The sequence below is a fragment of the Thalassophryne amazonica genome, chromosome 21 (genome assembly GCF_902500255.1).
Source record: "Thalassophryne amazonica chromosome 21, fThaAma1.1, whole genome shotgun sequence".
Classification (NCBI taxonomy): Eukaryota; Metazoa; Chordata; class Actinopteri; order Batrachoidiformes; family Batrachoididae; genus Thalassophryne; species Thalassophryne amazonica.
In genome coordinates, this window is record NC_047123.1 from 5,951,154 (window position 1) to 5,974,738 (window position 23,585).

A 23,585-nucleotide genomic window follows, 5' to 3' on the forward strand; every position below is an offset into this window, starting at 1 on the left:
ATTTATTATTATTATCATCTGTTTAATTGGCCACACATATTTCCAAATTATTAGCGCCAAAACTACATTTGTTGACAAAATTTTACTGTTATTATTATAATTATTACTATCTGTCTAACTGACCACATATTTCCAAGTTATTAGCAGCAAATTTGAATATTTGTTGACACAATATTATTATTATTATTATTGGCAGCTTGTACAGCCTGATTCCATCAAATCTCAGAAACGAAACAGGTTGGTTTTCGTTCCAGGCTACCGATGCTTATCACACTATTTGACACTAGGTGGCGCCAGAGCGTTGATGTTTGATAATGACCAGTAGTAGTCGCTATAACTCAGGCCTTTTTCCCTGAGGAGGGAAAAGGAAAAAAAAAAATCCCATAATGCTCGTCGCACCGGCTGTGTTTGAATGTTAAAAGTAAGAACCCGATAGACTTTAATATGGTTTTCATGTGTCTGGGATGTACAGTGGAGGAGACGTCAAGACGGTCCAGAAAATGACTCGGTTGGTATTTGTTTGTATTGGTGAAACACAAAAAATGTATGAGTTACCACTTTGTTTCGCCATATGTTCCCAGACAGAGATGCTAACAGGCGAGCTAACGGCCCCGTGTATACGCTTCTGTGCAGAGCTAGCATGCTAATGCTACATGTACTTCTAAATGATGGCTAACCCGAGTTGGAAGTAGTTTGACTACTTTAGACAAGAAGGCGACATGTCCCGTTTTTCTACATGTCAGCTTCTCATCACTAACAAAAGAGAAACGTAGTTAACGTAATATTTGTCTTATCTCCTTAGTTCGCTAATGCAGCCAACACCTTTTTGTTACAACCTGTTCTTGTGAATGTTTACTTTGTTAACTCCTCTGAAATTAGCTATATAGCCTCAGATAATGGTTCTTCATAATATCGTAAAGCTTGTCTGTGAGTTTTTGCCCTGTCTTTCTCACAGTTTCTCATATTATGGACGCTAGGAAGCATTGATTTGCAACGGAACGTATTTAAGGTCAGTCACAATCACTCCAATGGCCTTCTGCAACCGTGCCTGCATCGTTTTGTTGCAGAGAACATGAAGCAGGTGTGTGGATATTAAGAGCAAATGCCATGGCTTATTGTGTATACAGCCCAGTTGTGTGTCATATCCTGGTGACTGTGAAGTAGGTCTGTAGGAGTACTGAATGCTGTAGTCGCCTCAACCCTATCCTTTTGTTTTAGGTGGATATAATAAATAAGAAGAATTAGAAAGGTGAGCCTCTAGTCCACATCTGTGTGATTCATCCAAATATAACTTCCTAATTTGCTGTCAGTGCGCCTCAGATCATAGGGACTTTAAGCAGCGATGGAGCTGTGGTGTCTGGAAATCAATCTGTGTTCATGCTGTGCAGAGATGCAACAGGTGAAAAAAAGCCATTTAAAAATGATGTAGATTACCTTGAAAAGTAAACTTTCACAAACTTAAATTGCTATACATGCTTGTATTTGCAGTTTTTGAAGATACGATTGCATATACCTTTTTATTTTATTGGGATGGCCAGTCTGAGGGTTTTAATACTGAGATTTTCCTTTACGAGACAATTCGTGGCAGCTTCATCACTTTCTTAACGGTGCCTCGGGTCCCTTTTACACTTGCACTATAATGAGTAAATGTTTGTGCATGTGAGGAGGATAGGGAGTGAGTATCAAGTGGCAGGTTTGTGATCGGAGGGCCCTCAATTTGATTCTTTTTTGGACATTGGGGGAACTGCCTTGAGCAAGGTCCTTGATCCTCAAGTTGGTCCTAGTGTGCAGTGGTGCACGTTGCATGGTAGCATTTTGACATCTAGATATTCCCACCTAGTGATTTGTTCATGAACAGTCCAGTTCTTTTCAGTGGGTCTTTTGTATGAATGAAGGGGTCTGAGTGGTACTAGGGAGCCCACCTTAAATCCAATCCAGTCCTCTTAAGCCACCTTAACACTTGCACAGGTTTGACACTTGCACAGATTTTATCCCTGCACTGACACGCACTTTGTCGTACCAGTGTGTGTCATTAGATGCTACTCTTGAAAAGCCATCTTGACACTTGCACAAATTTGGTCCCTCCACTGGCACGCAAGATGAGTAAACTCATAAACTGCGGGAGGCCCTGCGCGTAATGACGCATTGTTTGCGAATAGATTGCGCAATGTTCGGGACTAGTTCATTGACGTGGCACCCTGGCACAGTTTACGACAAGTTTACTCGGCGCACAAGATTACATGCCAGTTTGGGGATCAAATTCGTGCAAGTGTCAAAGTGGCTTTACTTGAGATGGAGAGAACATGGGGGGGATAGGACGGCGGAGGTTGTGAGCAGAACCTTTGGGAGGTGGGGGTTGATGATGAATGGCGTAAAAAAAGACGAGAACAAGATCTGAGTCTTTTCAAGGAGTTAGTTCCCCCACATTATCACCCTCGCCCCTCTGTTTGATTTGGTTTGATTTCAAAATGCGGTTATGTTAACACACCAAAGATGTTGAAGCCAGCATATGTGTATCCTGTCATCCTCCTTACCCGTGTGGGCTGCAGCTCCCTGTATTTGCATTTGGTTATATTGTAAATGGATGTGCATCTGACATTGGTGTATTGTCAATTCCAATAGTCGAGGAAAATGTATTTATAAAGCACATTTCATTACAGCGAAAACTCAGTGTGCTGTACAAAATCTGAAAAATGCAAAATAAATTAAACCAATAATACAATTCCTGTACCAATGGCGTTGCATCAGTTGTATGTATGTCATTTCATTGTGATACTAGCACTATGCAGGCGTAAGAATTCCAGGTTAATGTGAGACTGTTGTCCTGCTATACTTATTAATATGAGGGAGCCGTGTAACATATCCCAGTGCTGCATAAGCTGTGTGTTGTTATCCGGGTGGAGCCATTTGATACGATGTTGCCACTAAGTGATTGTTACAGTTATGGTTATTGGTCAAAGCCCCTCTCCATTGACCTTGATGTTATCCATCACTTGAAAATGCTGCAAGATTTGAGAGAAATTTAAGGACCATTCAAAATCTGTTTAATGCATCGATATGAGAGACTGGAAATTCATTTGTATTGTATAACATGGAAGAAACTACATTAAACTATGACGAGTGCCAAGAATTGACGTGTTGGAGAAATGAAGTTGTCTGGTAGTAGTAGTTCCAATCCAATCCACTTTATTTATAAAGCACATTTAAACAGACTCGAGTCTCCAAAGTGCTGCACAGCAAAAGCATAGACACGCAAAATAGTAATAATAACAATAATAACAGTAAAATAGATAAGATAAAATAATACATAAATAAATAAAATGATAAAATAATAATTTCAATAAAATAAAAATAAAATAGACACAAGGACCGTACAACTCACGCGGTGTTAAAAGCCAAGGAATAAAAGTGGGCCTTAAGACGGGACTTAAAACACGCCACAGTGGGAGCAGATTGGATGTGTAGTAGTGAGTCTCCTCTGTCGTGTGACTTTACTCACCTGGCTCGAAGCACTGTTTCGATGACAATGAATTAATCTGTTGATGGCGACAAACATCCAACACAAGTACACAGAGAACCTGGGATAAATCAGGGTACACAAAACTGATCCGATCCTTGGAAGAGAAGAAGAAAAAAATACCAAAATAGCAAATAGTCAGGTTGTAGTAGTGACTGTATTCACGTCATTTAGATTTTTTCTATTTATTTATTTTTTAGATCTTCAGGCTGCTTTGTGTCTTCAAAATAACTGTAACCATGAAAGAGCACATGGTCATTTCTGGTCACCATGGTGATCCTTAAAGCTGTTGCTGCATAAAGTCTCTAATCCCTCAGTCGCTGAACCACTGAAGCACCTTTCCATGACTGAGTAACACAAAGATGACTGTTATATTTGGTCTATGTTGGTTTTATTCATGGCAGATTTCAAGTCCATCATAGAGTCCAAAGTCCAAGCAAAGGTAGACGTGTGTCCTCTTGCAAAAGGAAAGGCCGTCCATTGGTGGAGGTGGGCTTCAAGCTGCACCGCAGATCGTCAAATGTAGGCTGTGGCTGTGACCCCGGCATGGCCAACAAAGAGAATGAGATGACATGCTCCGATGATGTGCGCTGTTTTCACTACAATGACCACGGTGGGCTTCCTGTGAATTCTGCAGAGGCCTCAAAGATGGCTGGGGCCAGCTCCAAGCACAGTGACTTTACTGAGGTCAGACTTGTCACATTGTTTAGGCAACAAAAAATAAATAAATGAATGCATAAACACTGAATTTTCTTTCATGGTATGTTTCTCTTTTTTTTTTTTTTTCCTTTTTTTTTGCTGTAGCTGTCCAAGGATCATGAGCTGTGTCTCACATTCTGTCTGGAAGAAAACTTCAAATAGCTGTAGCACAAACGCTGTGGCGCCGCAGTGCCAGTGAATTAGTGGCCTATTAATCAGGTGAAATAATGTCAGCTAGCATTACATCCTTGTATTATTTGTATAGTCTTCAAAGAAGTGGAAGTTCTTCACTTTGATTCCTTTGTTATTGAGTTTTTTATTTTATAGAAGCCAAGACACAGCAGTACTGCTGGATTGTCTACCTGTTTGACAAAAAAGTGAGTATGTCTTTTGACTTCGCTTCTGTTGTAATGAATCACTTGACTGTTTAAGTGCAGTGAGGCATAATTGATTAAGTGCTGTCTTTCCTGAATCATGTTGTTTGTATCAATATCTTTTTTTTTTCTGGTGTGTAAGTCACTTTTGTTTTTTCTTCTAACTCATTTAGGAGGTCCTGTGGCTTTTACTCTGGTGCAACTTATATACCAAATAATCACTTGTTATTATTCATAAGAATGACTATTTACAGTGCCCTCCAAAAGTATTGGAACACTTGGTATTACACACATTTTAACTTATGCCATTTCAAATACAAAAAATTAAAAAACAAAAACTCAAAGCAGATCTATATATAAAACCCAAGATGATGGGTTGTGTAATGGAACACTTTTGTATAATACCTATAAATTGCCAGTTTTCTTCAGACAATTCAGGGGATGGATACATGAACATTTCCAAGTCACTCAATATGTGTTGGGCTTTAATTACATAGATTATGAAAAAATACAAACAGTATGGCACTCTGTGGTAAATCTGTATGGAGTAGAGATAGTTCTCACAATCATAGTGACTGTACAAGAAGGAGAAGAGGGAGGAAAGCCACCAAGACACCCAGACAACTCAAAAGAAGTCAATGGCTTCTGTGGCTGTGATTGGTGACATTGTGCATAGTGACTGTTTTGTATTTTGTATCACCAGTTGCACAGCTTCATGATGAAGTAATATAGAGGAAGATTTTATTTAAAAGACCTGAAAGTTCAGCTACAATTTGCCAGAAGATACATCTGAGATGCAAGCCTAGATTTGATATTTTGGTGAAAGAAAACCCTCCTCTGTGCCTCTTAATTATGAAGGTGTATAACTGCGATACAAAAGGCAAATGTTTCAATGAAGTAAATTGTTTATGTGGTTACTATTGAAAACTGACTATGCACGTCACTTTTTTTGCTGCATAGATGAAAAGCGGCAGACAGAAAGTTGTTTAACGCCCACCTGGAAATTTTTAAGATTAAAGTTTATTAAACTCCCAACTTAAATTCATTGTGTGACAGCCCCCCCCCCCCCCCCCCCCCGAGCATATTGTAAAAAGCAAAAAAATGAGTTTTCGCAATGGTTGTCATCCGTTTGTCCTGTGCTCTTATTGTGAAAGACTCTTATGCAAGAAAGAGGAAGTGAGTGTTCTGTGACAATGTGGCTAGCTTTATAGGGACAGGAACAAATGGATTATTTAACTGTAGAGTTGTTGGGGCAACAGCTCCAGTAGGGGATCCCAAACTTCCCTTTCCTGTGGCCACATTAACCACCGGTGACTGGGTGATACTGAGGCGTTTCCAGGGCAGTGTGGAGATATTATCTCTCTGCCTAGTCCTGGGTCTTCCCCGGGGTCTCCTCCTGGACCCCTTAGGGAGGTTGTGCCCAGGAGGCATCCTTACCAGATGCACAAACCACCTCAGCTGGGTCCTTTCAATGTGAAGGAGCAGTGGCTCTACTCTGAGTTAATTTGTGAAAGACTATGTACATAGATGATCTTGCACAGCTCCTCTGGGTGTGTGCAGAGGTGTAACACCCCTCCCCCCCCCATCCTTAAATTGGCACGGGAAATTAAAAGTGCTAAAGACATCAGCATGAAAAATAAATTCTTTACGGCCTCATACTGTCACAGTAACAAATAACTGAAATGAGAAACACTGTACTGAAGCTGCTGTAAAATGTAAAATAAATCACTTTGAAAGGACAGAAACGCGTCTGTGGTTGCAGTTTAGTAGCTGTATTCTCGCTCCTTTAATCATCCGACATGTTGATGCTTAACATTGTGGCTGTTTTAATCTTAATTGCATATGACAGTTTGAACACACATTTCTTTGTAGTCATTGTGCTTACTTTTTCCTTTTGTTTCTCCTCCTGCAGCCTTCAAACTGAAGCGCCGTCTTTATCGATTGGCTGCTGTGTTGACCTTATGCCCCAAGTGAAAGTCATTCTTGCCAGTAAATACGAAGAGTAAGTTAGATTGAAGAATTCATATCTGACATGTATCTGCACTAAGCTGATCCCAGCAGCTCTATTAACTGATGACAGCTCTCGGACGATTGGTGAAACCTTTTTAAAGACTAACACTGAGAAGTCAGCGGCCTTTGTACAGTTACTTTGATGTGTTCAATGCTGTGATGTGATGGTTTGTGTTGGTTGAATTGCTTTTTTTTTTTTTGCAGACACATAACTGTGGGTTTACACTGGGTTCAGTCTGTCATCAAGAAGTGGTGGCCAGAACTTTCTAAGAATGAGAAAAGACTGCGGGACAGTTGTTTGGAGCACAGGTGGGCAGTGCATGCTTAGATCTTCGTTTTATCCATGACCTTGAGAAACGTTACTGCTGTAAACAGTATTAATGGTATAGTGCACCTCTGTGCACACTCTGTTTCACTGCTGATGTCCACATTCTCTCTCTTTCTGCTGCATAGCCACAGTTTATAAGGCATGAAAATCATCATTTCTGTTTGATTTTGGCATTTATGTTTGCATAGATTAATATTTGTTGGAATTAACCCTTAGTTAAGCATCACTGAGTAGTGTGTGTCACATCACTGTTTTGACTTTGAAGAATTAAAAATTACTTGCCACACTGACCCGAGGTAATGTCCCACCTGTAGATAACAGGAGGGTTTCATGATTCAACAGATAATAATACTTGTTAACAGCTTCCTCAATCTGTTGCATTTTGTTTTGAATTCTACTCACAGTGAGCGATGAAGACAAAAAAATCTTGCTAAGTTGCTAATTAGACGCTTTATCTGCCAAATCAGTGAGGCTATAGAGTGAATAATTCACCAGTATAGTGACTCCATATTAAGTTGTTGCTGAAGTTTATTTCAGAGTATCTGCAAAGAGCTGTAAAGCCAGTTTGACACTATACAGTAACATGGTGCATGTGCATAGTGCATATTGCATATTACAGTGGCAGTGTGTGGCTGGAAGGTGCCAAAGGAGAGTGCAGGAGTTGCAGAACAGGTTGTGGTCCCACCTGGGGCTAATACAGACACAGCTCTTTGTCTTTTATTGTATTTTATTTTGGGAAGCACTTTGTATATATGTTTGTGCATGTCCTGCGCTTTTATTGTGGAAGGCCAGGTGTGTGTTTCTCCTCTCATAAATGTTTGTTGTGTTGCAGCAAATTTGGTGCAGAAACATTTTGCCCACCTGTTCACACATTGGCACCTGTGTGTCTTTCATTTGTTGACCTGCTATAAGTCTCAGAACAATTGTAACTCTTCGTTATTTATTTTTCTTGGTCAGTTTCCTCGGCTTTAGACGATGACATGAGTCCTTTCACAGTTGCTTTTCATGCCAATTATTGAGTTATTCTTTATTTCTCTGTGTTTTTAATTATTACACTTTATCCTAATTTGTTAAAGAAAGAATCCTGCTCTTGTTACTGGTCTGTGACCTTGGACAAGATACTTAAATTACATTTTTCTCAGCCTACTCAGCTGTAAAAATGCATATCAGCCTGGGCTGGGGCGTTACCTGTGGTGGACTGGCGTTCCACCCAGGGAGAGTCATGGACTTTCACCCATGTGACGCCACAGAAACCAGAGAGAAGCACCAGGCCAGCCTTGTTATCCTCAAATCTGGATGGATATAATATACTGCAGATGACAAACCCATGTCTTTTTAATTTCCATTCCTATGTTTAATATGTCTTGCATTATAATATTCATTACAACTTAGTTTGTGTCAGTGTTTATCATGTCATGGGTTCGTTAAAAGGTCTGTTCTCACATAATGTTTGTCTTGATTGATCACTTAGAAAAGCATCCTTGTAAAACAGTTTTATGATTTTTAGTATCATCCAAAAGTATTCAAAAAGCATCTCATTCCCTTGTGGAGGTACTTTGGACCTCTCTCTGTCAGATGTATACTTCATGCCTGGCCTCACCCCCACCACCACAAACCTTCCACTAAAATGTTGAATAATAATAATATAATTCCACCAATGTTGAATAATAATAATATAATTCCACCAAGACACGTGGTTATATGATGGAGCAAGTACTTTGTGTGTTGCACTCATTTCCCTCTGGAGTGTTTGAGTGGACTCTAGGCTCAACAGCAACACGAGTCTCACTGTCCTGGACAGGAAAAATATCCTGTTGGACAGGGTGTCTGCTACTTGTTGGATGAAATGTGGTAATTCTTTATTCTTGTAAATAAAGGCAACATATCTGCAAAGGCGTACGCATGTACGCCCTCTGTATGTGATGCAGCGTAACTGTCAATATGAGGCAAAGTGCCAAAAGCTACAACATAATGTTTTGTTGGCAGGAAAGAGAAACCTGACCAAAGAGAAAACGGCCGTGTCACCAGGTGGGATTGGCTTTGGCGAGGCGAAGACTCCCATAGTGTTGAAGTCTCAGTACTTGAACAAGCTTCTCAGCTAATTGCTTCATGACTTAAAGATTATTTTAAAAGCTCATTAGTCTACTGCTACCTACTGGTCAAATAGTGCATCTCAAAGCAATGTGCATTTTACAGAGGAATGCTTTGGATTCACGCATATGTTTCACCCTTCAACAGGGATCACTGTGTAACAGTGGTGTGTTTCCTTACCCAATCAGTTTTGGAGGCAGGCCTTACTTTGTTTCATCACAAAGAATGAAAGCTCAAAAGAAAGTCACACTGGAATTGCTTGCTTGATTTGTGCAAGTTTGAACAAGTTGCTGAGTGTAATTCTGTGTCCCTGGTTTTTGGAACGCTCTGCAAAAGGATCCACAGACTCGTAACTCCCGGGTTAGCACTGGGGTCTGACTGTGTGATCCCGGTCTATCAGGACTTGCCTAACTCTACTCACAAAGCCATGAAAGACCTTTTTAGACCTGAGTTTAAGAATTTTCATGAGCCAGCTGAGAGAAGATGACTTGGACCCAGAGAACAGTTCGCACACAATAATATAGTGTTAAAATGATACACTGTCCAGAAGTACTTTAGTTAAGAACATTACTAATTTAAGTATGTCAGATAACTTCAAACTGCCATTTTTGGCAGGCAAAATTATATTTATATCAAGGTTTTACTACTCATTGGAATAGTTTAATAAAAATAAGTGGTTAATTCTATTTTAATTAAAAAGGTGACTGGTAAGAATAGCATTAAAACAGCGGGTTGGTAAGAAGTATCAGTAAAAGTAGTGGTATTGTAACTATACATCCTTAGTTGTCTCCCAGTAAAGAGTGCTGGTAGGACTGTAATATCACTATAGAAATATGAACATTTTGTGTATGTGTGTTTTAAGAGCGGCTGACTGTCATCTTCACTCCTTAAATGATCTTTGAATGACTTGTTTCATAAGCCGGCTGATTTATTGACGACACAGACTGCAGCCGAAAGTTTGCTGATTCTTTAAGATATGTAAATTTGAAATGTTCTGAAACGTCGTCTCTGCGTGTCTCTAAAAATAACCCCCTCAAGAACAAAGCTGTCAGGAAATGGGACTGTAAGTCAAACCAGGAGGTTATCAGGACACGCAGAGCTTAATCAATAAATAAAACACTGTTTCTGAGATTCAGAATTATGTCTGAAATATGTGCCAAAACAACAGCAGCTGTGCCCAGTTTGAACTTTGTGTTCAAAGTGATAAACATGGCAGTGAATGATTTCTGTGAGGGCTGAAATATGAAATGTAGAAGAAGGAAAAGCAACTGATGCAGTTGAATTTTTTTTTTTTAATTGAAGCTTTTCTTTTACTCAGAAACATGACTTGGTTTGATTTCAGGAATGTTGAAGCCATGAGGCAGCGGCTGAAAGACTTGTGGAAGGACAAAACCCGGCTCTGTCTGATTCCAGGATCTATGGGAGAACTTGCAAAGGTCAGAAGGTTTTCATTCTGAAAGCTTTTTATAGTTTTCTGTCTTGGAAGTTCTGCAGAAGAGCCTATTAATAAAGCTGTCTGTCTGCAGTCTGGAAAGGCGACAGAGAAATGTTTGCCAGAGCTACATGTTGAAGCCGGAAAGCTTCCAGGAAGTCTGTTTGCATGTATTTATGCTTTCAGGAAAGGCAGATTTCTAATATCATTTTGACTTTGCCTCATAGTTATCTCTGCTAATAAAGGTTATGTTTTCAGCTCTGTTTTTGTTTGTTTGTTTGTGAGCAGCCTATTAGCCACATTTTTTTTTTCATATTGTTAAGACATTTTTACAGAGAATTCATATCCTGATAGGTAGGAACTGATTCAATTTTGGTTTCCTTTATGGACTACAAAGTTTGATCTGGATCTGATCCAGATTACAGATTTTGTGGCTGTTTAAATTTAACATTGAAAACCTCATTTGATATATATATTTTAAATTACATCTTAATCAAATGTGCCCCAATCACACTCATATTTGAAAGTGAGGTGCAGACACTCACTATCACCTGACAAAGTTTGATCCAGATCTGATCCAGATTGTAGATTTGTGGACATTTGGATTTAATATTGAAAAGCGCATTTGGTGCACATTTTGCATTATATCTCAATCAAATGTGCCTCAATCACTCATTTGTGACAATGAGGTGCAAAGTGACGCCCTCAATGAATATTTTATTTTTTATATTTTAGCTTATGAAAAGCCACTTCTAACAAGACGTTGGCGGAGGTTTGCTTTCTACGTTTGTGCTCTAATTTAATGTAGAAATCATTGCAGATTTACAGAATAATTGAGTATTGAGAAAAAAAATTTTCTTGGTTGACTTGAGATCAGTTTTGAGGAACGCAAAATCACAAATCCCTGGACAGAGTGGAAAGTGGTTCGGCACGAAACAGTATTACTTTCAAAGACATTTAATGAAACCTGATGAAACACCAAATTGCTAGTTGCTAGATTTAAGGGTGTGTATTAGCAGAAATGGATTATAGCACTGATTCCCAAAGTCAATCAATCAATCAATTTTTTTTTTTTATATAGCGCCAAATCACAACAAACAGTTGCCCCAAGGCGCTTTATATTGTAAGGCAAGGCCATACAATAATTATGTAAAACCCCAACGGTCAAAACGACCCCCTGTGAGCAAGCACTTGGCTACAGTGGGAAGGAAAAACTCCCTTTTAACAGGAAGAAACCTCCAGCAGAACCAGGCTCAGGGAGGGGCAGTCTTCTGCTGGGACTGGTTGGGGCTGAGGGAGAGAACCAGGAAAAAGACATGCTGTGGAGGGGAGCAGAGATCAATCACTAATGATTAAATGCAGAGTGGTGCATACAGAGCAAAAAGAGAAAGAAACACTCAGTGCATCATGGGAACCCCCCAGCAGTCTACGTCTATAGCAGCATAACTAAGGGATGGTTCAGGGTCACCTGATCCAGCCCTAACTATAAGCTTTAGCAAAAAGGAAAGTTTTAAGCCTAATCTTAAAAGTAGAGAGGGTGTCTGTCTCCCTGATCTGAATTGGGAGCTGGTTCCACAGGAGAGGAGCCTGAAAGCTGAAGGCTCTGCCTCCCATTCTACTCTTACAAACCCTAGGAACTACAAGTAAGCCTGCAGTCTGAGAGTGAAGCGCTCTATTGGGGTGATATGGTACTACGAGGTCCCTAAGATAAGATGGGACCTGATTATTCAAAACCTTATAAGTAAGAAGAAGAATTTTAAATTCTATTCTAGAATTAACAGGAAGCCAATGAAGAGAGGCCAATATGGGTGAGATATGCTCTCTCCTTCTAGTCCCCGTTAGTACTCTAGCTGCAGCAGAGTACTAAAGGGGTAACTAAAGTAACACTTATGTACTAACTAAAGTGTGAAAGTACTGTAGGCTGGCTATGAGAGGTCACAAAAAAATAATCTTTTAATTTTGTAATAAAGTTTAAAGATAGATGTTGCTTATTACAGGAGAAGGAAGGGAGCATGAATCCCCATTTCCAAAGAAGCAAAAACATGATCAGTGAAAGCATAATGCAATCTGCAACACCACCACTAGATGACACTAAATCCTACACACTGTAGCTTTAAAGACTTTTTTTTTTTTTGCATACTTCGGTTTCCAGAAATGTACTTGTGAAGCAGCTTATGTATTAGTACATTTTCAGAGTGTTTCACAGGCTTTCTTGGAGGGGAGAAAACTAATGTGTTGTTGGCTTCATGTTGCAGGCTATCGAGGCTTATCTGGCACAGCTACCCTGACGGTCTTTAAGCTTTCTGGGGATGTGACCACTGCTGCCAGATTATGGCGTGCTTAGAACTGATAAGGACACCAGAGAGCTGGACTGGTTCTTTCTGCCTCAAAAAAAGAAAAAAGAAAATTCTAACCTTGTGCCGGGACTGAAGTTGACACTTCAGGCAGGTCCTTGGTTTGAGCTGGAGACGAGACTGGAGCAAAAACACAGCAAATGACTGCTTCACATTGAAGTGGACTCTTGTGATGGAAGAAACAGCAGACCTTCTGGAATGTGCCAAACTCTCACACATACACTGCATCACTCGTTGCCATAGAATGCAAATCTACTTGTGGGTGTCCTGAATGCATCACCAGTTTTTCCTCCTGGATTCTTCTGAATTGGGAACTAGAATCTGCAGAAGTCTTAAGTTATTAGAGCTCGTCATTTTCACATTGCCTCTTCATGTGGCATTTGCCTGTGTAATGTAAAAATGATTCTTTTAATCTCTTTTAAATAAATTTTCCAAAAATCATAACTTGATTCTTTTCTATGTATGTGGATTGAGTTGTACATAAACAGTTCCCATCTTTAATGAAAATTTGTTGAAACGATGCTGGATCCCACTTAATGAACCAGTTTACAGTTTTCATGATCACGGCATGCAAATAAAATGGTCAAAATAGCATCAAAAAGTGTTATCTGTAGAAAATCTTGAATTTGTATATTGTGTAATGTAGAAATGCCAAACCCTGTGTGTGCATGTTTAGTATCCATGTACGCTTGGCATGGTGAACTGGTTTATACAGCAGAAGTTATTTAAGTAGCAGCCCAAGTATGAACAGTTCTGACACACATTATATTAAAATAAATATTTTCACCTGTTGGTTAATTGTTTAATTTGTCAATAGAAGTCCTCAAAAATATGTGGATTACATTTTCAAGAAATTTCACAGAAAGCAAATGCACTGATTTTGATTTGATTTTCTTTGGTCAAATTTATACATGTCAGTGTGTAAATGACACATTCCACATCTAAATGGCACAAAAAGTATAAAAACCTGTTATCTATTGTACTCATTATGGACCAAGTAAGATCTTGCTGCTTTTTAGTTCTGGAGCGAGATCCATACAATAATGATTTAATGAGTCTATAAAAATAAATAAGAGTAAATAAAAATCTTGCAATATTAAATCAAGCACTAATATTAAAATATCAACGTTAGATGTCGGTAATTCCTTTTTCCGACTGGGCTTCGAATGCAGCGTTTGGATGATTTTTTTTTTTTTGTTTTGTTTTTTTTTTGGGGGGGGGTGACGTCAGATTGTGCAGGGACAGTCAGCTGATGGTTCTAATCCCACCTGCTGTTGACTTCACGTTGACACATTTGGGCAGCGTTTCGCTGAAATACGGTCAGACAGCATGGGGAGCGGGGACAGAATAGTGCTGTTGTGTCTTTTTGTACACGCTACCTTCGTTTTGGCTTGTTGTTACATCGACGTCGAAACCGGGCCTAGCACCGGCGTATCGACACAGCAGAACGGAGATCGGTTTAAAATTGAGGGAAGAGCGATAGTCCCGGGCGTGAGGACACAAGACTGGGTTTCTACAGCTCGAGTTCTAGTCGAAGGTGAAGAATATGTCGGCTTTTTGAGGTACGTGACACTTATACGTTAGTGCGGTCGCGTAGTCTAGTTAGCCATGTTATGTAGCATTAGCGTAGCGAGCTAGCTGCATGTTTGCTAACTCGGTAGCATTAAAATTTGTTAGGTACAACATGTCTGACATTCTAATATTATTAATGTAGAATATGCCAATAAGGGAAAAAAAATGAGGACTCTGGCCAATAAATTAACTGCAAATTTAGTGTTGCCAGATCTTCACAGAAACAAGCAGCTGTGTTTGCACAAGTTTTAAAATTATTTTTTTCTCAACTAGGCGAATCTGGGACTCTTGTACAAGCTTATATCCATAATTGGGGGGATAGGCTGCTGTAATATAGTTATGTGAAATGTAGCCCATACATATCAGTAGAAGCTGCATAAGATAAATGTAATCACTGTTACTTTAAATGTGATATTACTGTAACCATTATACTTACTTTTAATGACTTCCTGGGCTTCCATCAGAAGTGTATTTGTATGTGGTGAAAGTGTTGAACTTGTACGTATACTGTAGGGACGTGTCACGTGTATAAAAATTCTATCCCATACCAATATAAAATCTGACTGAATTAAAAAAGAACCTTAAAAACCCTTTAAAATAACACCAAAATCTCATCCCTTGATTATCTTAAATATTTAGAAAGTTATGGGTGTTTTTGTGCTGGTAATCAAGCTTGTTTTCCCAGCTTCAATTAATAGATGAAACAGTAGGACCGATTTGGACTTGTTTTCTTTTCTTTCTTTTTTTTTCTCATAGCTTCCTTAATATCCAAGATATTTCCATGAATTTTTCAGGAATGATGGATTACCACATCAAAAAGTCCAACATGGTGGATGCATGCATCTCAACACTGGCAGTCACTGGATTTTGGCGATCGACAAGACTCTTTGTGAAATGGCCAATCCTTCTGAAATTCAGCAAAAATGAAGAGAAATACTTACTCTTTATTCCCTATACATAGATTTTTCATCCCTATTCTTCCTTCTGGTACAATTTAAGTGACTTTGATGAAGCAAAAACAAGAAATCAGGTAACTTCTCTCTCCGATTGCCTGTAATGAAAATTGGAACACAAGGTGGGAGCTGGGTAATACTACGTCGTCGACCTAAAAATAGATCAGGATATCCCTCCAACAGCCAATAGCAAGGTGAATCGCAGGGAGCTCCCTGTGAAATGTGGTTACATGCAATTATGCAGAACCTAATCGAGGCGCTGGCCTACTTTGTCCACATCCCTACATACTTATCTTGGCATTGATGTTTATGTCACTCAATCCTCAGCCTTTGAGATTGAGAGACACCTGGGAAGATTTTATGGAGTTGTGAGGTCACTGGACAGAGGTGTTTAGCGATGCTGATATCGTTGCAGAAAAAAAAAGATCCATGGCTTTAGGGTCCTAGTGCTTCCTACTTACTGTATGGTTGTGAAACTAGACACTAATCCATGACTTAAGGCGATGCCTGGATTTCTTTGGTACTAGGTTTCTTTGGAGGATCCTTGAGTATCACTTGCTTTGTGATGGCGTGTCAGTTCTGACATTTTGGACGTGTGGCACACTGGCAGGGTTCTCTCTACACACCAGCACATAGGTGCCTCAGTGTTGAGGACCCAGTGGCTGGGGAAGTCCAAGTACATGCCCATGTGTGACAGAGGCCAGCAGGAGTCGCTCTGCCATAGTAGTCAGTAAAACCTCACTCCCCAACAGTTAAAAGGATTCTCTGGCCACAAGGCTAGAGCCTTGGGTTCTTAGCCTTCTGGTTAGAGTCCGCCTCCCATGTCGTAGATTGTGAGTTTACATCCTGAGTGGAGCGAGTGGGAGGAGTCAGAAACACAAAGCAGAGCAAGCTGCTGCACATGCTTCACCTGGCTGCAGCAGATAGATGGTTATTTTGGAGATGTGTGGTGATCGGCTGGTTGTCTGTCTGGGTGGTTGCCATCAAGGACACATGGCAGTTTCGTGATGTTGTGGATGTGGTATAGTGCGGCACCAGCGCCTGCCAGACTTGACTCATTATATTTACAGAAAGTTTATTTCTCTACTTCATGAAAAAAAATGTGTGGCAATTTGTCATGTGAAAGTGATTTTTGAAATGATTTGTTGCTGTGGAAACAAAATGAAAAGGTGGCCATGCTGTTTGAAAGTTTTGCTGACGATCAGGATCATTTGGTGAGACCGGATCCAGAGCTTGAATGTTGATTCAGTGAATGCTTCTTTGGTGGCATCGGTTCTTGCTTTAAGTACCAGATTGTGAATATTATCATGTTGTGGTTACTTTGCCTTCGTGCAGATCTGGTGGATTCACAGACTGTACTGGTTAAGTCTCCAAAGAGGAGTGTACATTGAGCACTGACGGCTTATTTTTCATATTAAGCCACAGATACACATGCATTCATTTTGCTAATATAATTACATGGTATAACAAAGACAGCGGCTCCATTCCGCCATGCCAGTGCTATTGGTAGCGATGTTTCTCATGCCGTAGGTTCAGCAATCTGTTACTACAGATGCTCCCACAATGCCAGGCAGAAGGTGTTGGTTTTGATTGTCAGCTTGGTGAGTATCCTCCTCTCGCCCACCCCCTTGACAGGCTCAAGAGGGATATGTAGTTCAACTAAAATTTGTCATAAGTTTTTAATGGTGTCCCGCACTGAATGTCCAAACAATGGCAGTCCTCTGCAGATAAACCTGATTTAAGCCACTTTGTTTTTTCTCTCATAGTACAAGAGAGTTACAGAGGTATTGGCCGAGACCTGCCGGGGGGGAGCAAAAATGAGTGTTAGATGTGTTCAGACCCAAACACATCACATAACAGCTTTCCTGCTGCCACTTCCTGTTACACGTGTGGAGTGTGGTCAGTACAGGTCCTGACCTCTACCTCGATTGCCTCCATTCTGAGAGACCTTTTGAATGATTGTAACCACCAGAGTGCACTGCAGCTACAGGAAACGTGACCCAGCTGTGCAACCTTAATCTCTTTTTCAACTAGAAGCACTCGGAGTGCAAACCTCCGCCAAGGCCATGGGGTCAATGACGCCATAACATCTACACGCCGTGGAATCATTGAACCTAAAAAAGTCTAACAATGATGTTTGCTCAGTAGTAACAAAAAGTTTCATCTGCTGTGACTGGATAGCATGTATCCTTAGCGCTTGGCATCACAGTTTATTGCAACTTGCACCTTTTCCAGAAGCTACTGTCATCTGACCACTGATATTGATATTGCATGTGCTTATAGACAAAAACAAATAAGAGACAAAATTCAATTTATTATTCAACTAAACTGCAAATATATGAATTTTTTAACATTTATGAAACACTTCTCTAAACAAGGCCATAGGGTTACTGACCCTAAAGAGATTCCCTCCTTGGCACAGTGATCTATTTCTTTTTGTCTCTTTCTTTAAAATTGTATATAATAATCATTAGATTATTAATATGTAAACAAAAATAAATTTAAGAAATATTACAATTTGAAAACAAATCCACCCGAACGTGATGACAGCTGCAACTGCTTAATGCTAACTTTTAACATTGAAAATGCGATAGACATGCTAATGCATTAGCATTGGGATCCTGATCACGATCCAGATCACCACTAAAATTTAATCACTTGTTCCTCTTGTCATTTCCAACCACTCCACAAAATTTCATCAAAATCCGTTCAAAACGTTTCCTACAGACAGACAGACAAACAAACACGGCCGAAAACATAACCTCCTTCGCGGAGGTAATAATGCAGCAATTCTTGAGGCATTTTGTTTTAAATCTAAAGACATGCAGGTTAGGTGAATTGGAAACTTAAAAAAAATAGATGGTCCTGGTCTCCCTTGTAAAAGAAATCTCCATGGGATTGGCCTCGTCAAAAAAAATTATATGGTATTTGATCATGAATTTTTGCTGTTCCTATGGCCAAAATAATCTGTTAAATCTGCTGCACTTTACCTGAGGCCAAAATATGGCCATTGGGTATTATGACGACTTTGCCTCTGTCTGTCTGTGCTCAGCATACGTCCAGTCCTGTTACTGCCAGGGTCTTCAAATTCACAGGGAACGTTCTTGGGACACAGACCTTGCACAAGTTCAAAGATGCAAACCTTGACCTATTTTAAGTGGTCAAAAGGTCACATTCCGTTTTCTATTTTTATGCTCGTATGGCTGAGGGTATTTTAGTACTGCGTTATTTTTTAATCTATTGTTAATTTTGCAGAGTAAGTGGTGCTGTGGAATTGGAATTGGGCTACCAACCTATTCATGGGTAGATGTGTGTAAAATATCACTGACTGTGTTTTCTGGTAAAAGTGCCACGTTTTAATGTATAATAATAATAAAAAAATTAGATATCATGCCAGGGTCAATTTTTACTTTGGCTTAAGTTGCATTATTTGACATGATTAGACACTCATCTCATCAGTCACCTGGGAAAAAAATGAAGCATATTCAAAAATTCCATATCCTAGCAGGTTGACATACTTTTTGAATTTAACCATTAAAAGGACCATGACATCATTTGTAAACCATGTTAGTGGATTAACTAATTAATGTGTAGTCGTGGTTGGAATAGACTAAGAAAATTTACAGCACTTTTATGTGAGACGTAATAAACACGTAGCGTTTTGATTAAGATAATATAACATGGCGTGATATCAACTTTTTAATATAATCAAACAATTTCTGTGCAAAATTTGGTGCTTTTACCATAAAATACAGTCGTTTTCACATATCTGCTGTGCTTTAAAGCCTGGGGTGCATTCAGAATTTTTTTTGTTTTGGGATTTATATGTCACATGTTTGACATTTGTTCCTTTAGTATATTATTCATAAAGTTGCTGTTGCTTTTGTCACATTTTCTCATCTTTAATGCTGCAGACATGTTTGCATTTTTCTTGAGAAATTACCCCAAGGAAGCACTACAGTTAGTTCAAGGAATCATTGCAGATTGTTGGTGTTGAATTAAATGTTGGTGTCTGGGAAAGCCACATTGGTCATCAATCAATCAATCAATCAATCAATTTTTTTATATAGCGCCAAATCACAACAAACAGTTGCCCCAAGGCGCTTTATATTGTAAGGCAAGGCCATACAATAATTATGTAAAATCCCAATGGTCAAAACGACCCCCTGTGAGCAAGCACTTGGCTACAGTGGGAAGAAAAAACTCCCTTTTAACAGGAAGAAACCTCCATGTCAGGTGGTAACTGAAGGGACAGACCATGTTGAACTATTGTGATCAAGCTGTAGTGCAGACTATACTGAATGCCCGTGCACCCTCCACTAGGGCACTGTACGGCAATAGATGGAAGCTTTTACCCGCTGGTGCAGTACACAAGGCGTGGACCCTGAGTGTTGTCCTGTGCCAGTGCTGCTGAGCTATCTTTTATCATAGTTTGACAGCTGTCTGTCTCTACAATTAAAGTTATGTTGCTGCTGTCTCTGCTCGCCATATTATGGTAGATGGTCAATCAATAGGATTGCACCCCCTTATATGTTGTTTTTTTAATAGCCCAGCAGATTAAGTCTACATATGGAAAAATCTTTCAGTTGGTGATGCAAGCATCAAACTTGGTACATATATTTTCCAAACATAGTTGAATAAATAAAGCACGTTAGCCACCCAAACAAATCAATATGGCGGCCATTTTTCAAGATGGCGGCGACCTACACCAAAATATTGCATATACCTACCTCGAATGCTTGTAAAAACTGATCTGCGGTTTATATTGTGGAATTTATGCCTTTTTTGTCTTCCAAAAATGATGAGAGATATTTGAATAGTTACATTATGAAATCCCGGCCATTTTTTTCAAAATGGCGCCCACAAATATAGTGTAAGTTTTCAGTACCCAATAATTTGTTACGTGCTTTCATTCTGAATTGAATAAAACACTGCTTATTCATTATTGAGGGAGTGTTTTGTACTGTTTTAATCTTCAAGAGATATTTATTTAAAAGAGTGACAGTTGAAGCACAACCAGGGCACTCTGGTGACATCACTGCTGTGAAACTCAGCATGGGGTCCAACATCAGCTCTACTACTTTTGTAAAGTGTCCCAAATGCTACCTTATGAGCCCCTACTATTGATTATCCTTTTATATAAGTATTTAAGTAGTATAAGTAAGGTAGCCGCACCTGAATAGACAGGATGTGCCAGCGTGGGAGAGCCGAGCGAAGGGTAATGGGGCAATTGTCATCCGGATGGTGTACAGATCGCACGGAACTTAAATAATGTTGGATGAACGATCGGGCTAGGTGTAGGGGTAAATTTACCATGAACCTAGTTGTATCCCATATTTCTATGTGCTCAAGATAATTTTAAGGTGGTAAAAGGATAAACCCTCGGCCTTAAATATTGTCAGTTTCAATATTATAAAGAGTCAATATATATACATTGATACATCTATGACCTTTAGTTTTTAAAAATGGCAAATGTGAGACCATTGTCATCAAACTAAGCTGCTCCCGCTGACCTCCTGATGGAGGTAACGGTGCTCCAAGCTGGAGGTAGCTGTCGTGTTAGCTAGCTGTGCTTTGGTAAAATTCTGTTCTTTGAAAAACTAAACTGACTTTAAAACAGATGCGTACTTATCCAGTTCCACAGGGTCTCTTCAGCTTGTCCAGATGTAATCAGTATGTGTTTTAGCCATGAAATGACAGTTTTGGTTTTTTTTTGTCTGTTGTTCCAGAACTGATGGGAGTTTTTCTGTGAACGACATCCCTTCTGGATCTTACGTTGTAGAAGTCATTACTCCTTCTTATAGATTTGAACCAGTACGTGTTGACATCACTTCAAAGGGCAAAATGAGGTGAGTCCAGATGATGCTACATTTAAGTCACAGTTGGCTCGTGCTGTTATATTCTTCACAAAATAAAGAAATCTTTTCACTGAAGCCTCTGTCTGTTATTTCACAGAGCGCGGCTTGTTAACTACATTAAAATTTCAGAAGTAATTCGCCATCCGTATCCTCTGCAAATCCGATCCAGCGGTCCCCACAGCTACTTCATGAAGAGGGAAACCTGGGGCTGGACAGACTTCCTCATGAACCCTATGGTAAACAATGTGCCCAGCTGAATCAACTAGGTTCATTTTTATTTGTACCTTGGATATACTTCATTCAGCCGATACATATTTAAACAGTGACAGTTTTTGTCTCTACATCACCACTTGGTGGTTGTTTCCTTTTTTATTATTATTATTACTGTGGGGATTTAAAAAAAAAATTTATAAATGAGGACAGAATTTTGAGATTCACTATTCCGTTTTTCCATAAAACCACTGGGATCATTCTCTTTATATGATTTCAGATTCCACACAACTGTTGCTATTAAAAGATGAGTGTCAAAATGTTTTTTTTTTTCTTCTCCTCCTCTTTGATGCTGTAGGTTATGATGATGGTTCTTCCTCTGCTGATCATTGTTCTGTTACCAAAGGTGGTAAACACCAATGACCCAGAGATGAGAAAGGTAAAGAACACGACAACTTCATACGCACTGAAATCTGTCAGACGTCGACGTCTCACGAGTCATTGATTAGTCACTACTTTGGAGATTAGAGCTTGTAATGTCAAAATTCAGTAATATGAAGCTTCGATATGAGCAATTGTGCAATTGCTGGGGACAAATAGAAAACCAGACAAGAGCAAATTTGTAGTTTGAAGCAGTCATGTGGTCTTTATTTTCTCTATCGAGAATGGGGGACTCAATGCTGTTGTATTTATCACTTGGAACAGCACGGTTTCCTGTCTGACTTTCTTCAGGAGGCTCCTCAAGCTGACAAAGGAGGAAAAAATACGTATATTGTAGTCACATACTTACAGAAGGGCAGATCAACGAGCCAAGTCTGGGAGCATGTGCTTTGCTGCATCCATGACACCTTGGAACCGGATGGCAACCGTTCTGACAGACAATCGATCTATTTCCACATCTCTAAAATATCCACCTATCTGCTACAGCCAGGTGACATGTGGGCGTGTCCTCAACACTCAGGCACCTGTATGCCTCATATATATATATATATATATATATAATATATACAGTATAATACATCATAAAAAATACATATTTTTGGAGCTGTTTGCAAATGTTCACACAGTAGGTGGTGTGTTCTGTGAAGAGGTTGTCCCTGATATGAATAGTAAGATATGACTGTTACCTGTCTGGGTTAGAATGGTTAATCCTCTTGTAGAGGAAACTCTGTTTGACAGGCTGGCGGTTAATCCACTCGGCCAGCTGTGACAGATTCCCACTCGGTGGACCTCAGGCTTCAGTCAGTCCCCTAACCTCAGCTGCTGCCGTCTTTACAGGAAATGGAGCAGTCCATGAACATGCTGAACCCCAACCCGGAGCTTCCAGATGTCTCCGAGCTCATGACCAAACTCTTCTCCGGCTCCAAGGGCTCTGGCAAACCTGGCAGCGGCAGTAAGGGCAGCAGGCCAGCTGTCAAGAGGAGGTAGTACACTGTGAGAGCGCCGGGGAGAAGCACCACTCGTGCATTGGAAGAAAGAGTTTTAGCTGTCAGCGCTCCATTGTATATAGATGTCTGGAGTCCTAATAATATAATTATAGACAGTAAGTAAAATAACCATTTTTTTAATACTGCACTGGTATAAATAACTTACTCTTAATACTTAAACGCTGTCTTACTCCAGTTGTTCTCCACTCTGTTCTCGTCTACATGTCATTGATCTGCAGTCTTTTCTGTGCTAAATCACCAGTGTGCATTTTCCACTGCTGCTAATTCTGCTACCTGAAAGACGACTGTACACAAAGGTTTTGTTTTTGAATTGAATTCAGTATGACTGTGAATGATGAATCATTGAATTTTAAGTCTGACAAATTATTTAAAAGCCTACAGAAATAAATTCAATATTGTATAACAACTGTGGTTTTATTTCAAAGATTAGTTTAAAACTTGGTGTTTGCTTTTTTTTTTTTTTTAAGTTGTAGGACGTGCTGCTCGCTAACACTGGTGTAAGGTATGAAAAAAACAAAGCGGGAGTCGTTGCTGGTTCATATAAAGAATTATGTGGTTTTTAAGATTGATTTAAAATGTTTTCCTGTACTTAATGACAAAGTAGATTCTATAATAGAATTTGTCTGAAACATTTTGAGTTGATGATAAAATGGGTGCTAATGATGTTGCATCGGTGTGCTAAGAGTCTGTGCTGTGCTGTGGGCCAAGCAGGTTTTCAGTGCCACTTAAGGCGATTAAA

At 39.6% G+C, this 23,585-nt stretch overlaps 2 protein-coding genes and 1 long non-coding RNA gene across 3 annotated transcripts; all 3 read left to right on the forward strand.

Moving 5' to 3' along the window:
• Positions 1 to 373: 373 nt before the first annotated feature.
• LOC117503343 lies at positions 374 to 4,338 on the forward strand. The gene is made up of 5 exons (XR_004558544.1): positions 374 to 508; positions 956 to 1,081; positions 1,219 to 1,249; positions 3,922 to 4,204; positions 4,322 to 4,338. It is a non-coding gene; the product is annotated as an uncharacterized LOC117503343 (long non-coding RNA).
• A 247-nt stretch (positions 4,339 to 4,585) lies between these two features.
• LOC117503342 (KATNB1-like protein 1) lies at positions 4,586 to 13,243 on the forward strand. The gene is made up of 5 exons (XM_034162559.1): positions 4,586 to 4,593; positions 6,503 to 6,592; positions 6,805 to 6,909; positions 10,362 to 10,455; positions 12,707 to 13,243. Exons 2-5 carry the CDS (start codon positions 6,552 to 6,554, stop codon positions 12,737 to 12,739), a joined length of 273 nt encoding a protein of 90 aa, XP_034018450.1. The 5' UTR covers positions 4,586 to 4,593; positions 6,503 to 6,551; the 3' UTR covers positions 12,740 to 13,243.
• A 786-nt stretch (positions 13,244 to 14,029) lies between these two features.
• On the forward strand, positions 14,030 to 23,249 carry emc7 (ER membrane protein complex subunit 7). Its single transcript, XM_034162381.1, has 5 exons — positions 14,030 to 14,367; positions 21,060 to 21,179; positions 21,286 to 21,424; positions 21,757 to 21,837; positions 22,677 to 23,249. Exons 1-5 carry the CDS (start codon positions 14,135 to 14,137, stop codon positions 22,824 to 22,826), a joined length of 723 nt encoding a protein of 240 aa, XP_034018272.1. The 5' UTR covers positions 14,030 to 14,134; the 3' UTR covers positions 22,827 to 23,249.
• The last annotated feature ends 336 nt before the right edge of the window (positions 23,250 to 23,585 follow it).